Below are 15,415 nucleotides of genomic sequence, written 5' to 3'. Positions count from 1 at the left end.
GTTATTTCAGTGGTAGTTTACTCCAGTAACAGTTCTGTTATTTCAGTGGTAGTTTACTCCAGTACTGTTATTCCAGTGGTAGTTTACTCCAGTAACAGTACTGTTATTCCAGTGGTAGTTTACTCCAGTAACAGTACTGTTATTTCAGTGGTAGTTTACTCCAGTAACAGTACTGTTATTTCAGTGGTAGTTTACTCCAGTAACAGTACTGTTATTTCAGTGGTAGTTTACTCCAGTAACAGTACTGTTATTCCAGTGGTAGTTTACTCCAGTAACAGTTCTGTTATTTCAGTGGTAGTTTACTCCAGTACTGTTATTCCAGTGGTAGTTTACTCCAGTACTGTTATTCCAGTGGTAGTTTACTCCAGTACTGTTATTCCAGTGGTAGTTTACTCCAGTAACAGTACTGTTATTCCAGTGGTAGTTTACTCCAGTTCTGTTATTCCAGTGGTAGTTTACTCCAGTAACAGTACTGTTATTCCAGTGGTAGTTTACTCCAGTAACAGTACTGTTATTCCAGTGGTAGTTTACTCCAGTAACAGTACTGTTATTCCAGTGGTAGTTTACTCCAGTACTGTTATTTCAGTGGTAGTTTGCAAATAAATTAATAAAAAATCCTACAATGTGATTTTCTGGATTTTTTTCTCTCATTTTGTCTGTCATAGTTGAAGTGTACCTATGATGAAAATGACAGGCCTCTCTCATCTTTTTAAGTGGGAGAACTTGCACAATTTGTGGCTGACTAAATACTGTTTTGCCCCGCTGTATCTTTTTAAATATTAATACATAAATATTTAATAAAAAAATATATATATATTTGTTTTTTATATATAAATATTGATAAATGTATATTTAATATATATATTTTTTTATAAATAATATATAAATATTGATCTTTCAGATGCTGAGATGAACCCACAATGCCGAGGACCAGAAGAGAGTGATGAGCTTGACTACCTTTCTGGTGAGGCCAGTGAGAGTCGAGCCAACGCGCCCAGACAGACCAACGCTCACAACTAACAACCCAGTCTACCATTACACACTGCAGCCTACCATTAGACACTGCAGCCTACCATTACACACTGCAGTCTACCATTACACACTGCAGTCTACCATTACACACTGCAGTCTACCATTACACACTGCAGCCTACCATTACACACTGCAGCCTACCATTACACACTGCGGCCTACCATTACACACTGCAGCCTACCATTACACACTGCGGTCTACCATTACACACTGCAGTCTACCATTAGACACTGCAGTCTACCATTAGACACTGCAGTCTACCATTACACACTGCAGCCTACCATTACACACTGCAGCCTACCATTACACACTGCGGTCTACCATTACACACTGCAGTCTACCATTACACACTGCAGTCTACCATTACACACTGCAGTCTACCATTACACACTGCAGTCTACCATTACACACTGCAGTCTACCATTACACACTGCAGTCTACCATTACACACTGTAGCCTACCATTACACACTGCAGCCTACCATTACACACTGCAGCCTACCATTACACACTGCAGCCTACCATTACACACTGCAGCCTACCATTACACACTGCAGCCTACCATTACACACTGCAGTCTACCATTACACACTGCAGTCTACCATTACACACTGCAGCCTACCATTACACACTGCAGTCTACCATTACACACTGCAGCCTACCATTACACACTGCAGTCTACCATTAGACACTGCAGCCTACCATTACACACTGCAGCCTACCATTACACACTGCAGCCTACCATTACACACTGCAGCCTACCATTACACACTGCAGCCTACCATTACACACTGCGGTCTACCATTACACACTGCAGTCTACCATTACACACTGCGGCCTACCATTACACACTGCGGTCTACCATTACACACTGCGGTCTACCATTACACACTGCGGCCTACCATTACACACTGCGGCCTACCATTACACACTGCGGCCTACCATTACACACTGCGGCCTACCATTACACACTGCGGCCTACCATTACACACTGCGGCCTACCATTATACACTGCGGCCTACCATTACACACTGCGGCCTACCATTACACACTGCGGTCTACCATTACACACTGCGGCCTACCATTACACACTGCAGCCTACCATTACACACTGCAGTCTACCATTACACACTGCAGCCTACCATTACACACTGCAGCCTACCATTACACACTGCAGCCTACCATTACACACTGCAGCCTACCATTACACACTGCAGCCTACCATTACACACTGCAGCCTACCATTACACACTGCAGCCTACCATTAGACACTGCGGTCTACCATTACACACTGCAGCCTACCATTACACACTGCAGTCTACCATTACACACTGTAGTACCTAGACAAACAAAGCCACGTGGATGTAATCTGTGTATCATACATTGCCCAACAGTCAATATTGGCTGTTATGCAAGTTCAGTTTGGGAAGAGCAAAGCAAATGTTGAGTTACGGGGGGAAAAAAGCGGGATTGGAGTATGTTCCATTTTTATTTAAAAAACAAACAAACTAAAAAGCATTGCAGTTTGGTATCGTGAAATGTAATCAACCCCAAATCCAATAATTTTCTTTCACGCATCACTAGTTCTGTTTTACAATTTGTACAATGTATCTTTTAGATAATTCAGACAACTGTATGGTTTCTATTTGTACAATTTAATGTCAAGGTTTTCATTAAATAAACTTGAACTGGACTGACCACCTGCTCTGATTCTTCGCACCTTAGTACACATACAGTCACCCATACACACACACACACCCATACACACTCACCCATACACACACACACACACACACACCCATACACACTCACCCATACACACACACACACTCACCCATACACACTCACCCATACACACACACACCCATACACACACACTCACCCATACACACATATACACTAATGCTACATACACATCACAACTGTTGCTACCAAACTCGTATTATACTACTCCGTTTATACACTGCCCTCATCCCGACCTTCCCCAAAACCTGTAAATATTGGACTAACTTGTGCCTTCCTGTGTTATACTTCTGCTTAAATGTATTATTCTATTCTACTGACATTTCCTTTAGGTTCCTGTTATTCTTATTTGATGTGTTATTGTTGCATTGTCGAGAAGGAACCCGCAACTAAGCATTTCATTGGACGATATATACCATGCGTATCTCGTACATACGACTAATAACTTGAAATATGGCCGTTAACAAATAAGATACATTTTTACACAATTAGGCCTATCAATCATGATTTAGAAGTCCGCTGAACATGTATTGTCTGCTATTCGTAAAGAAAGTAGAATTATTTGGATATTAATGTTTCACGTTTTGGTAGTCGTATGTACGAGATACACATAGTATACATCATCCAATGAAAGGCTTACGTGCAGGTTCCTTCTTGACAATGCAACAACAAAGTGAATTATTTAATTATGTGAACAATATTAATTGATTTAATTGTCTGGTATGTTGAGTTTGTTTTCAAGAGATGTAAATTGTGACATTGTATTAAAATACAATGTATACAACATGTCCCACAATGTACTTGGGTCATTCTACCAATTTTGGTGCCTTTTTGAAAAGTGTAACTTGGTCCAATTTTGTATTTTATTTCACCTCATTTTAACATGTCATAAAGAATAGATGTTGAACTTCATAAAAACACGTTTTCCCATTTCAAGACGTTAAATAATAAAAATGACGATAGTAAATAATTATTAAAGGAAAACAACACCCATAAACTATATTTTGGTGTTTGTTTCATTAGTCCATTGTTGACATAGTCCCAAAATGTTTTACTTGTTAGCGCTCAAGGTTTCAAGATATGCAACTTTCAAAATACATAAATCAACCGTGTATGATGCAAAAACATAGCATCATATGATGAAAAACGCATCATATGGGATTAATCTGTGAAGAGCACACTTCGCCAGTGTGCCAGTGTCCATTGAAGGTGAGCATTTTGACACTGAACTGCAGTCAAGACCCTGGTGAGGATGAAGAGCAGATGTGCTTCCCAGAGACTGCTTCTGACTGTTTGTACAGACCCACAGTTTCATCAGCTGTCCGGGTGGCTGGTCTCAGATGATCCCGCAGGTGAAGAAGACAGATGTGGAGGTCCTGGGCTGGTTACACGTGGTCTGCGGTTGTGAGGCCAGTTGGGTGTACTGCCAAATTCTCTAAAACGACAGAGGTGATTTATGGTAGATTAAATTATCTGGCAACAGCTCTGGTGGACATTCCTGCCGTCAGCATGCCAATTGCACACCCCCTCAAAACTTGAGACATCTGTGGCATTGTGTTGTGATGAAACTGCACATTTTAGAATGGCCTTTTCACAAGGTGCACCTGTGTAATGATCTTGCTGTTTAATCAGCTTCTTGATATGCCATACCTGTCAGGTGGATGGATTATCTTGGCAAAGGAGAAATGCTCACTAACAGGGATGTATACACATTTGTGCACAACATTTGAGAGAAATACGTTTTTTGTGCATATGTACCATTTTTGGCATCTTTTATTTCAGCTCGTGAAACAGTTTACATTTTTGTTTAGTGTAGATGTTCCTTTAGATTTTTGTTTTTAAAGAAATAGTTTCATCCTATTAAAATTACAGTTCAGTTAACGTAACAGGATTGACCTTAAAATGAGGGACAGATGTAAATTAATCACTAATTACATGAAATTAAATATTGATCTTCAGAAATCAAAGCAACCAAATAACTAGGACTTTACAATGATGGTGAAACTTGGAGAAATGTTTGGATGCCACTGCGCCATGATAAACTGCGTTCATATACCGGTAGATGATTTCGCCATAGTCTAGGACCGTAACGATGCTTCGTGGGTGACTGTTGTTGATGTGTGCAGAGTGTCCCTGGTTCGCGCCCGGGTCGGGGGGACGGACTAAAGTTATACTGTTACATAAATAATCTGCTTTCTACTACACTGAACAAAAATACATTGAGTTCTATTAGTGAGGTTATTTTTTTGAACCATTTACATGCAGCCTGGTCTATCTAGGCCAATTGATGCCATGTAGTGAGTGTCCTGCCAACCTTTGCCCCTGTTGTTGGAGTGGTGAGACTGGTTGGTCAGTCCGCAAGCCACTGTGCTCGCCATCTCCACTATGGGCTTCTGGATAGTGGTGTTTGTTTGAGGCAGATGAGAAAATGGCGGCTTCCTGGGCGGCATGAGAATTAGCCAAAGACAGTACTAGCTTCTTCTCGTTTTAACTGATATAATTATCTGGGTGCAATTTCTTAAATTGAGTCCCGCTCTCGAGACTTTTGATTAGTTACAATTAACGTGTAAGTATAATGTGGTAATGATAATTCAACTTTTTTTGTTGTTGCTTTTGTTGTGACGGTATCTCCGCCATTTTTCTTGAGGGAAGTTGGCTAACTTGCTAGCAAGGCTAATAAGGAAAGTAATTTATAACTGTTAATGCTTCAATGAAAGATACGTTAATAAAGAAGTTCAACTTAATTTCCCCAAATTATTATACCATGTTAGGTTTTACTACGGTTGCTCGTCATTCATAACTAACTGTACTTGGTCAAGAAGGATATTAACTTTAGCTTCTAAGCTGGAAGCTAACGTTAACGAGAGAGCTAGCTAAGAAGCTAACTCTTGTTAGCTAAATAGCTATATGCTATCTGGGTTGTTCTATTGAAATTCCATCCATTTAATCTGGCAGTAGTGTTATGTTGAATCTTGATTTGTAGCATTAGCTAACTAGCGGACTATCAAAGATGCTTCACTAGTGTTAGCTAGCTAGCTAGCTGTTAGCTAAACCAGCGCCTTTTTGACATCTAGCTAGCTTTTTGTGTAGAAATGGCGACACCCAGAAAAAAGCATGACTTTTTTTGTAAGGTACATCACAGTGCAACAAAACAACACCAATGAACATTGCCTGCCTGCAACTTTAGCAACAATTACTAGAGATGACAATTGGAGTGGTACTGAAGGAAACAAGTTACAATTAAATCTACATATCTGCTCAATATTTAGATCTGTAAAGTTTGTTGAATAACATTAAATATGCATTTCTGCTCATGATGAAGCATGGAAATAAACAGTTGTGTGGCTACCTTCCCGGGACAATAATGTCCGAACATAAATTTGGATTGCAAGTTATATACGTGACACAAATTACGCAAAAATTATATCTGGAACGAGCTAGCTAGTAAAACATTCAGTCGTAACTAGCAAACTGGGTTCAGCGCCTAATTTGTCTCGGCCATTTTTCTAGTCAGGCTGGGTGGTTTGTTTAGTTTGTTAGCGCCAAGATGGCGGCACCCATTGAATCGCACCGTCTTGCTTATGTGGAACTATAACTGCAACCCAGAAAATTATTGCGTCAATTTTGAAGAGATGCACAAAGTTGACTGCGAGTTCCACAATTTTGATGGCGGCGCATTCATGGTGTTGCGGATCTATGTTGTTTTGACCTGCCGGCGTTTTCAAATTTTCTGCAAAGCGTCTAGCTAGGTAAAATGGCGGCTCCCATAGATTTTATTTAGCTTCTTCTTGGCTAAATAAGCTTGCTTGCTACTGTTAGCTAGTAAGGTAGAACCACAGCTGCCTGGACATATTCTCAATACAGCTATATACAATTGGACTTGAACTGGGATCAAAACAAACACATCTTGATTTTATATTTTATTTTTGTGTGCAGTATTTTAGCAGGACGCGGTTATTAATCCTGTTAGCTTAGCGTTAGCCAGCTAGCTGGCTATTCCTGACAGGAGATAACTAGCTCGCTAGTTAACTTAGCATTGTTATACTTGAGCTATTTAGCTCAATTTTCAAGTAATATTGAAAAGCTTTTCAATTTGGATTTTTTTCCCTCAAAGAGGAACTTCATCTCCCGGCACAATGGCATCTGGCTCAGTTCTGCAGCCACGGTGGAAGCGGGTTTTGGGTTGGTCCGGTCCTGTCCCTCGGCCCCGACATGGGCACCGTGCGGTTGCAATCAAAGAATTGATGGTCGTTTTCGGGGGTGGCAATGAAGGAATTGTGGATGAGTTGCACGTTTATAACACAGGTAAGGTTTAACGTCCAGTGGTTCATGCATACATTTAGTACATATTGTTAAATCCTAGCTGGGCTAACGTTAACATTTTTAGCAATTGGATTCTAACTAGCGCTTCCGCTAAAATGTGCTAGTCAGTTATTGGACTGTAGTAGCGCTAACGCATTAGTCAACTAGAAATGTTGGATACATAGAAATAGAATGTATGGTTGGCTAGCAAACTACCTATACATAATATTTTAACCAAGTACTTAATCCGCTTATGCATTGTCGTTCAACATAGTGAATTAGCAATGAACCTCTGTGTTTGACAGCAGGTAGATGGTTAAAATATGACTTCTGTATTGCTCATATTTTGGTAAGGTAAGCTAGTGTTGACGTGCTGTGAAATGTAATGGGATCAGTAGTTAGCTAGCCAGCTGTGTGGGTAATGGCTCGCCTAGGGTGCTGATTGGAGAGAAAATCCAGAGAGAAATGGCGGGTTAATAGAAAACAGCAACGTCATAATATCAACAAAGATCAATCATTATTAAACTCCCTCGAGCTGATGGATTCCATGATGAATTCTATGTTGTGCTATTTTATAAGCATACCTGAGCACTGTCAAAATGGCATATCAAATAGTGGGCCGCCAACAAAAATACACCCAAAAAACTATGCGATGATAAACACAACACATTCCATTTACATGCAATATCGCTTTATTTCTATGGTCTGTCAGTGGGGCAGCATCAGGAATGACTTTCCATATTGGCATATCTGGTAGGCTATATTATTAATTGAAATCACTGGAATTCTCAGACTGTCGCTTTTGACACGTTGTAGTTAAGCAGGTTATTACTACAGTAACGTTGGTACATAGCAGGGGTTTGTCATTAACCTAAGAGTTCATTGTGTTTCAGCGACCAACCAGTGGTTCATTCCTGCTGTCCGTGGTGATATCCCGCCTGGCTGTGCTGCATATGGATTTGTGTGTGATGGCACCAGGCTGCTGGTGTTTGGAGGGATGGTGGAGTATGGCAAATACAGCAACGATCTGTATGAACTACAGGTACGTGTTCAGCCCACAGAATACAGCTCTGATAGTTATTTAGTGAGATATTGGGGCGTAAACACTCAACTGTTTGCACAAACAAATCTGTATATTATATTCTGTCAATTTAAACACATTTCTATGTTTTGCATTAGATGTCTGCCTAGGCTAGTTAGAGATCGTAGGGCCACACCCAAGCTTGTTAGTGAGTTATTCTCTGCATGATGTTATTTTCTCCGGCTGTCCTCAGGCCAGCCGCTGGGAGTGGAAGCGTCTGAAGGCCAAGTCTCCTAAGAACGGCCCCCCTCCATGCCCCCGTCTGGGCCACAGCTTCTCCCTGGTAGGGAACAAATGCTACCTGTTCGGAGGACTGGCTAACGACAGCGAGGACCCCAAGAACAACATCCCCAGGTACAGTAAATCAATATATACTGAACAAAATAAATTACAGTTCATATAAGGAAATCAGTCAATTTAAATAAATTCATTAGACCCTAGTCTATGTATTTCACAAGACTGGGAATACAGTTGGTCACAGATACCTTTAAAAAAAAAAATCACAAAACCAGTCAGTATCTGTTGTGACCACCATTTGCCTCATGCAGTGTGACACATCTCCTTCACATAGAGTTGATCAGGCTGTTAATTGTGGCCTGTAGAATGTTGTCCCACTCCTGTTCAATGGCTCTGCGATGTTGCTGTATATTGGCGGGAACTGGAACACACTGTTGTACACGTCGATCCAGAGCATCCCAAACATGAACAATGGGTGACATGTCTGGTGACTATGCATATCATGTTGAAACATGAGGTGATGGCGGCGGATAAATGGAACGACAATGGGCCTCAGGACTGTCTGCTATCTCCCTGGTACCGTTGAAACTGGATTAATCCGTGAAGAGCACACTTCTCCAGCGTGCAAGTGGCCATTGAAGGTGGGCATTTGCCCACTGAATTTGGTTACAAAGCCGAACTGCAGTCAGTTCAAGACCCTGGAGGACGACGAGCACGCAGATGAGCTTCCCTGAGACTGTTTCTGACAGTTTGTGCAGAAAGCCCGCAGTTTAATCAGCTGTCTGTGTCTGGTCTCAGGCTATCCCGCATTTGAAGAAGCCGGATGTGGAGGTCCTGGCCTGGTGTGGTTGCTCGTGGTCTGCGGTTGTGAGGCCGGTTGGACGAGTTGCCAAATTCTTTAAAACCATATTTGTAACTGTTTCGCAACACAAGGGGTGGGGGGAGCATGTTCCCAGTGACATACTGGGCTGTCTTCACCACCCGCTGGGGGGGCCTTGCGATTCTTCATGCAATTGTGGGAAAACTATTGAAAGCAGTTTGGGCCTTTTGTTTAAAAAAAAAAAAAAGAAGAAGAAGAAGAGGAATCCCAGTTTTCCATTGCCACCACATTTATTTCTCTACTCCTTCAATTGTGCGAGTGGCATTGTTTTACACATGCAGTTACATCTGGAGTATCAAGCATGTTAGGTGCAGCAATAGAACTCTTAAAGGGCCAGTGGTGTCTTAAAATGTTAATGACATAGGTCTACTTTGTAATAGAAACAACAAAATATTTTGAGTGAATAATTATTTTATATACAGTGCATTTGGAAAGTATTCAGACTCCTTGACTTTTTACACATTTTGTTACGTTACAGCCTTATTCTAAAATAGATTAAATACATTTATTTCTTCATAAATCTACACACAATACCCCATCATGACGTCAAAATACCTCATCATGACGTCAAAATACCCCATCATGACGTCAAAATACCCCATCATGACGTCACAATACCCCATCATGACGTCACAATACCCCATCATGACGTCACAATACCCCATCATGACGTCACAATACCCCATCATGACGTCACAATACCCCATCATGACGTCACAATACCCCATCATGAAAGTGAAAACAGGCTTTTATTTACATAAGTATTCACACCCTTTGCTTTGAGCTCAGGTGCATCCTGTTTCCATTTTAAATTCAATTGATTGGACATGATTTGGAAAGGCACAAACCTGTCTATATAAAGGTCTCACAGTTGACCGTGCATGTGAGAGCAAAAACCAAGCCATGAGGTCATAAGGAATTGTCCGTAGAGCTCTGAGACAGGATTGTGACGGGATTTCTTAAGTCGTGTCGTAGCACAAGGGGATTTCTTAAGTCGTGTCGTAGCACAGGGGGATTTCTTACGTCGTGTCGTAGCACAGGGGGATTTCTTAAGTCGTGTCGTAGCACAGGGGGATTCCTTAAGTCGTGTCGTAGCACAGGGGGATTCCTTAAGTCGTGTCGTAGCACAGGGGGATTCCTTAAGTCGTGTCGTAGCACAGGGGGATTCCTTAAGTCGTGTCGTAGCACAGGGGGATTCCTTAAGTCGTGTCGTAGCACAGGGGGATTCCTTAAGTCGTGTCGTAGCACAGGGGGATTTCTTAAGTCGTGTCGTAGCACAGGGGGATTCCTTAAGTCGTGTCGTAGCACAGGGGGATTCCTTAAGTCGTGTCGTAGCACGGGGATTTCTTAAGTCGTGTCGTAGCACAGGGGGATTTCTTAAGTCGTGTCGTAGCACAGGGGGATTTCTTAAGTCGTGTCGTAGCACAGGGGGATTCCTTAAGTCGTGTCGTAGCACAGGGGGATTCCTTAAGTCGTGTCGTAGCACAGGGGGATTTCTTAAGTCGTGTCGTAGCACAGGGGGATTTCTTGTGTCGTAGCACAAGGGGATTTCTTAAGTCGTGTCGTAGCACAGAGGGATTTCTTAAGTCGTGTCGTAGCACAGGGGGATTTCTTAAGTCGTGTCGTAGCACAAGGGGATTTCTTAAGTCGTGTCGTAGCACAGGGGGATTCCTTAAGTCAGACTTCTTCTTTTGTTCTCTAATGCTCCTCTGTTCCTCAAGAAGGGGGGAGGCCGTTGACATCACGACTTCCCATCAAACCAACTCCCTTAATGCCCTTCTTGAAGTTTGCAGTTGTGTGTACACAAAAAAACACTGTTTTGCTCAAAACATCTTTGTGTACCCTTTAGTGTGTACTTTACTGTGTTTTTATACCTGGGATATCACTCTTCAACAGGAAACAGTTAAACAGGAAACAGTTCAACAGTTAAACTCACTGGAGAAAGTTGTCTACGTTTCAGTCAGTGGATTGGTTGATACTTTAACCCCTGTCCAATAGATTAGTGACTCACAGTACACAGTGTTCCCGGTTGGGATTGAACCCATAACCTTGCCAAACACTATAGAAATAACCAGATGAAGGGAGGCTGTAATCATCATGAGACAGAGGAACATCAGCGCTTGCAGCTAACTCTGGGGGTCTATCATCCAGTGTGGTGTATGGATGGTGTTAATGTAGGCCCTTGTCAAAACATAGCAACATATAACACAATCTAGTCTTTTTTTTCATTTTTACAGCGTAATGATAGAACAGAATAAAATGTAACTGTGTTTCCTTTCCTCCACTCAGATACCTGAATGATCTGTATACGTTGGAGCTGCGTGCCGGCTCCAGTGTGGTGGGCTGGGACATCCCCATCACCTACGGGGTGTTGCCCCCGCCCAGAGAGAGCCACACTGCCGTAGTCTACTCAGAGAAGTCCCGTCTAGTCATCTATGGAGGCATGAGTGGTTGTCGTCTGGGGGATCTGTGGATCTTAGACATAGGTGAGTGACCGCTCGAGTTTCCTGCCCGACTAGGAAATCAAATCAAGTTCATTTGTCTAGACAGGATACACATGGTGTTCCACAGTACAGTGACATGGTGACTGGCAGGTTGCGTTGCATCAACCTATGGCTGCGTGCCACGTCATCGACTGTGCAGTTGGGCATCAGGTTGTTATGTGCTTAGCTGATCTGTTAGACACCTATCCAGGTGTTGTAACCTCTGACATCAGTCTAGTCGGGCAGAATTTAGTAAACTAGTCTAGTCGGGCAGAATTTAGTAAACTAGTCTAGTCGGGCAGAATTTAGTAAACTAGTCTAGTAAACTAGTCTAGTCGGGCAGAATTTAGTAAACTAGTCTAGTAAACTAGTCTAGTCGGGCAGAATTTAGTAAAGTAGTCTAGTAAACTAGTCTGGTCGGGCAGAATTTAGTAAAGTAGTCTAGTAAACTAGTCTGGCCGGGCAGAATTTAGTAAAGTAGTCTAGTAAACTAGTCTGGTCGGGCAGAATTTAGTAAAGTAGTCTAGTAAACTAGTCTAGTCGGGCAGAATTTAGTAAACTAGTCTAGTAAACTAGTCTAGTCGGGCAGAATTTAGTAAAGTAGTCTAGTAAACTAGTCTAGTCGGGCAGAATTTAGTAAACTAGTCTAGTAAACTAGTCTAGTCGGGCAGAATTTAGTAAAGTAGTCTAGTAAACTAGTCTGGTCGGGCAGAATTTAGTAAAGTAGTCTAGTAAACTAGTCTAGTCGGGCAGAATTTAGTAAACTAGTCTAGTAAACTAGTCTAGTAAACTAGTCTAGTCGGGCAGAATTTAGTAAACTAGTCTAGTAAACTAGTCTAGTCGGGCAGAATTTAGTAAAGTAGTCTAGTAAACTAGTCTAGTCGGGCAGAATTTAGTAAACTAGTCTAGTAAACTAGTCTAGTCGGGCAGAATTTAGTAAAGTAGTCTAGTAAACTAGTCTAGTCGGGCAGAATTTAGTAAAGTAGTCTAGTAAACTAGTCTAGTCGGGCAGAATTTAGTAAAGTAGTCTAGTAAACTAGTCTAGTCGGGCAGAATTTAGTAAAGTAGTCTAGTAAACTAGTCTAGTCGGGCAGAATTTAGTAAACTAGTCTAGTAAACTAGTCTAGTCGGGCAGAATTTAGTAAACTAGTCTAGTAAACTAGTCTAGTCGGGCAGAATTTAGTAAAGTAGTCTAGTAAACTAGTCTGGTCGGGCAGAATTTAGTAAAGTAGTCTAGTAAACTAGTCTAGTCGGGCAGAATTTAGTAAACTAGTCTAGTAAACTAGTCTAGTCGGGCAGAATTTAGTAAACTAGTCTAGTAAACTAGTCTAGTCGGGCAGAATTTAGTAAAGTAGTCTAGTAAACTAGTCTAGTCGGGCAGAATTTAGTAAACTAGTCTAGTAAACTAGTCTAGTCGGGCAGAATTTAGTAAAGTAGTCTAGTAAACTAGTCTAGTCGGGCAGAATTTAGTAAAGTAGTCTAGTAAACTAGTCTAGTCGGGCAGAATTTAGTAAACTAGTCTAGTAAACTAGTCTAGTCGGGCAGAATTTAGTAAACTAGTCTAGTAAACTAGTCTAGTCGGGCAGAATTTAGTAAAGTAGTCTAGTAAACTAGTCTAGTCGGGCAGAATTTAGTAAACTAGTCTAGTAAACTAGTCTAGTCGGGCAGAATTTAGTAAACTAGTCTAGTAAACTAGTCTAGTCGGGCAGAATTTAGTAAACTAGTCTAGTAAACTAGTCTAGTCGGGCAGAATTTAGTAAACTAGTCTAGTAAACTAGTCTAGTCGGGCAGAATTTAGTAAAGTAGTCTAGTAAACTAGTCTAGTCGGGCAGAATTTAGTAAAGTAGTCTAGTAAACTAGTCTAGTCGGGCAGAATTTAGTAAACTAGTCTAGTAAACTAGTCTAGTCGGGCAGAATTTAGTAAAGTAGTCTAGTAAACTAGTCTAGTCGGGCAGAATTTAGTAAACTAGTCTAGTAAACTAGTCTAGTCGGGCAGAATTTAGTAAAGTAGTCTAGTAAACTAGTCTAGTCGGGCAGAATTTAGTAAACTAGTCTAGTAAACTAGTCTAGTCGGGCAGAATTTAGTAAAGTAGTCTAGTAAACTAGTCTAGTCGGGCAGAATTTAGTAAAGTAGTCTAGTAAACTAGTCTAGTCGGGCAGAATTTAGTAAACTAGTCTAGTAAACTAGTCTAGTCGGGCAGAATTTAGTAAAGTAGTCTAGTAAACTAGTCTAGTCGGGCAGAATTTAGTAAACTAGTCTAGTAAACTAGTCTAGTCGGGCAGAATTTAGTAAACTAGTCTAGTAAACTAGTCTAGTCGGGCAGAATTTAGTAAAGTAGTCTAGTAAACTAGTCTAGTCGGGCAGAATTTAGTAAAGTAGTCTAGTAAACTAGTCTAGTCGGGCAGAATTTAGTAAAGTAGTCTAGTAAACTAGTCTAGTCGGGCAGAATTTAGTAAAGTAGTCTAGTAAACTAGTCTAGTCGGGCAGAATTTAGTAAAGTAGTCTAGTAAACTAGTCTAGTCGGGCAGAATTTAGTAAAGTAGTCTAGTAAACTAGTCTGGTCGGGCAGAATTTAGTAAAGTAGTCTAGTAAACTAGTCTAGTCGGGCAGAATTTAGTAAACTAGTCTAGTAAACTAGTCTAGTCGGGCAGAATTTAGTAAACAAGTCTAGTAAACTAGTCTGGTCGGGCAGAATTTAGTAAAGTAGTCTAGTAAACTAGTCTGGTCGGGCAGAATTTAGTAAAGTAGTCTAGTAAACAAGTCTAGTCTGGCAGAATTTAGTAAACTAGTCTAGTAAACTAGTCTAGTCGGGCAGAATTTAGTAAACTAGTCTAGTAAACTAGTCTAGTCGGGCAGAATTTAGTAAAGTAGTCTAGTAAACTAGTCTGGTCGGGCAGAATTTAGTAAAGTAGTCTAGTAAACTAGTCTAGTCGGGCAGAATTTAGTAAACTAGTCTAGTAAACTAGTCTAGTCGGGCAGAATTTAGTAAAGTAGTCTAGTAAACTAGTCTGGTCGGGCAGAATTTAGTAAAGTAGTCTAGTAAACTAGTCTAGTCGGGCAGAATTTAGTAAACTAGTCTAGTAAGCTAGTCTAGTCGGGCAGAATTTCGGACCGAATCTTGGACCATTAGGCTGTGTTTTCACGGGTTATCCAATTACGGTCAAAAGAGCTGATCTGATTTGTCAACAAACCAAATAGTGTAAAAAATAATCCAAATAGAGCTGTGTGTGTAAACTTAGCCTATGTTGCATGATCTAGGTTTAGTATTATTATAATTATAATTAGTATAATTATAATTATTATTAGTATTATATTTAGTATTATAATTTTAATTTGTATTATTATCAGTATTATTATTATAATTAGTATTATTACCATAATTACTATTCGTATTATTATTAATTCGTATTATTATAATAATTATTATAATAATGCATTTTACGTGCTTTTTAAGACACCCAAAGTCACTTTACACAGCAGGATAAAAAGCACTAAAATCCCACATTTAAAACAAGTACCGTTACGCTGAACCACAGGACAGGAGAAAAGCTACGACCACAGACAATCCTGGCAATACACTATGAAGTGGTAGAGTGTATTGTCAAATTTCTTGCAGGGTTTTCTGGGCCCAGATTGAGCCTATTTCCTGGGCTGAAA

General features: G+C 40.7%; 2 protein-coding genes across 2 annotated transcripts in view; both read left to right on the top strand.

Moving 5' to 3' along the window:
- irak1 (interleukin-1 receptor-associated kinase 1) overlaps positions 1–2,729 on the top strand; it is a 126,065-nt gene extending 123,336 nt beyond the window's left edge. Inside the window, exon 13 of the mRNA XM_055932733.1 lies at positions 902–2,729. Within this exon, the coding sequence (XP_055788708.1) occupies positions 902–1,020 (119 nt within the window). The 3' untranslated portion in view covers positions 1,021–2,729. The remainder of the gene's footprint in view (positions 1–901) is intronic.
- Positions 2,730–6,288: 3,559 nt separating this feature from the next.
- The window catches only part of LOC129861512 (host cell factor 1-like), a 54,923-nt gene continuing 45,796 nt past the window's right edge, over positions 6,289–15,415 (top strand). Inside the window, exons 1-4 of the mRNA XM_055932890.1 lie at positions 6,289–7,079; positions 7,970–8,118; positions 8,351–8,511; positions 11,564–11,760. Of these exons, the coding sequence (XP_055788865.1) occupies positions 6,911–7,079; positions 7,970–8,118; positions 8,351–8,511; positions 11,564–11,760 (676 nt within the window). The 5' untranslated portion in view covers positions 6,289–6,910. The remainder of the gene's footprint in view (positions 7,080–7,969; positions 8,119–8,350; positions 8,512–11,563; positions 11,761–15,415) is intronic.

This window comes from Salvelinus fontinalis, chromosome 8 (assembly GCF_029448725.1).
Source record: "Salvelinus fontinalis isolate EN_2023a chromosome 8, ASM2944872v1, whole genome shotgun sequence".
Taxonomy (NCBI): domain Eukaryota; kingdom Metazoa; phylum Chordata; class Actinopteri; order Salmoniformes; family Salmonidae; genus Salvelinus; species Salvelinus fontinalis.
Note: the sequence above shows the minus strand (reverse complement) of the source record. Positions and strands in the feature narration are given on the sequence as shown.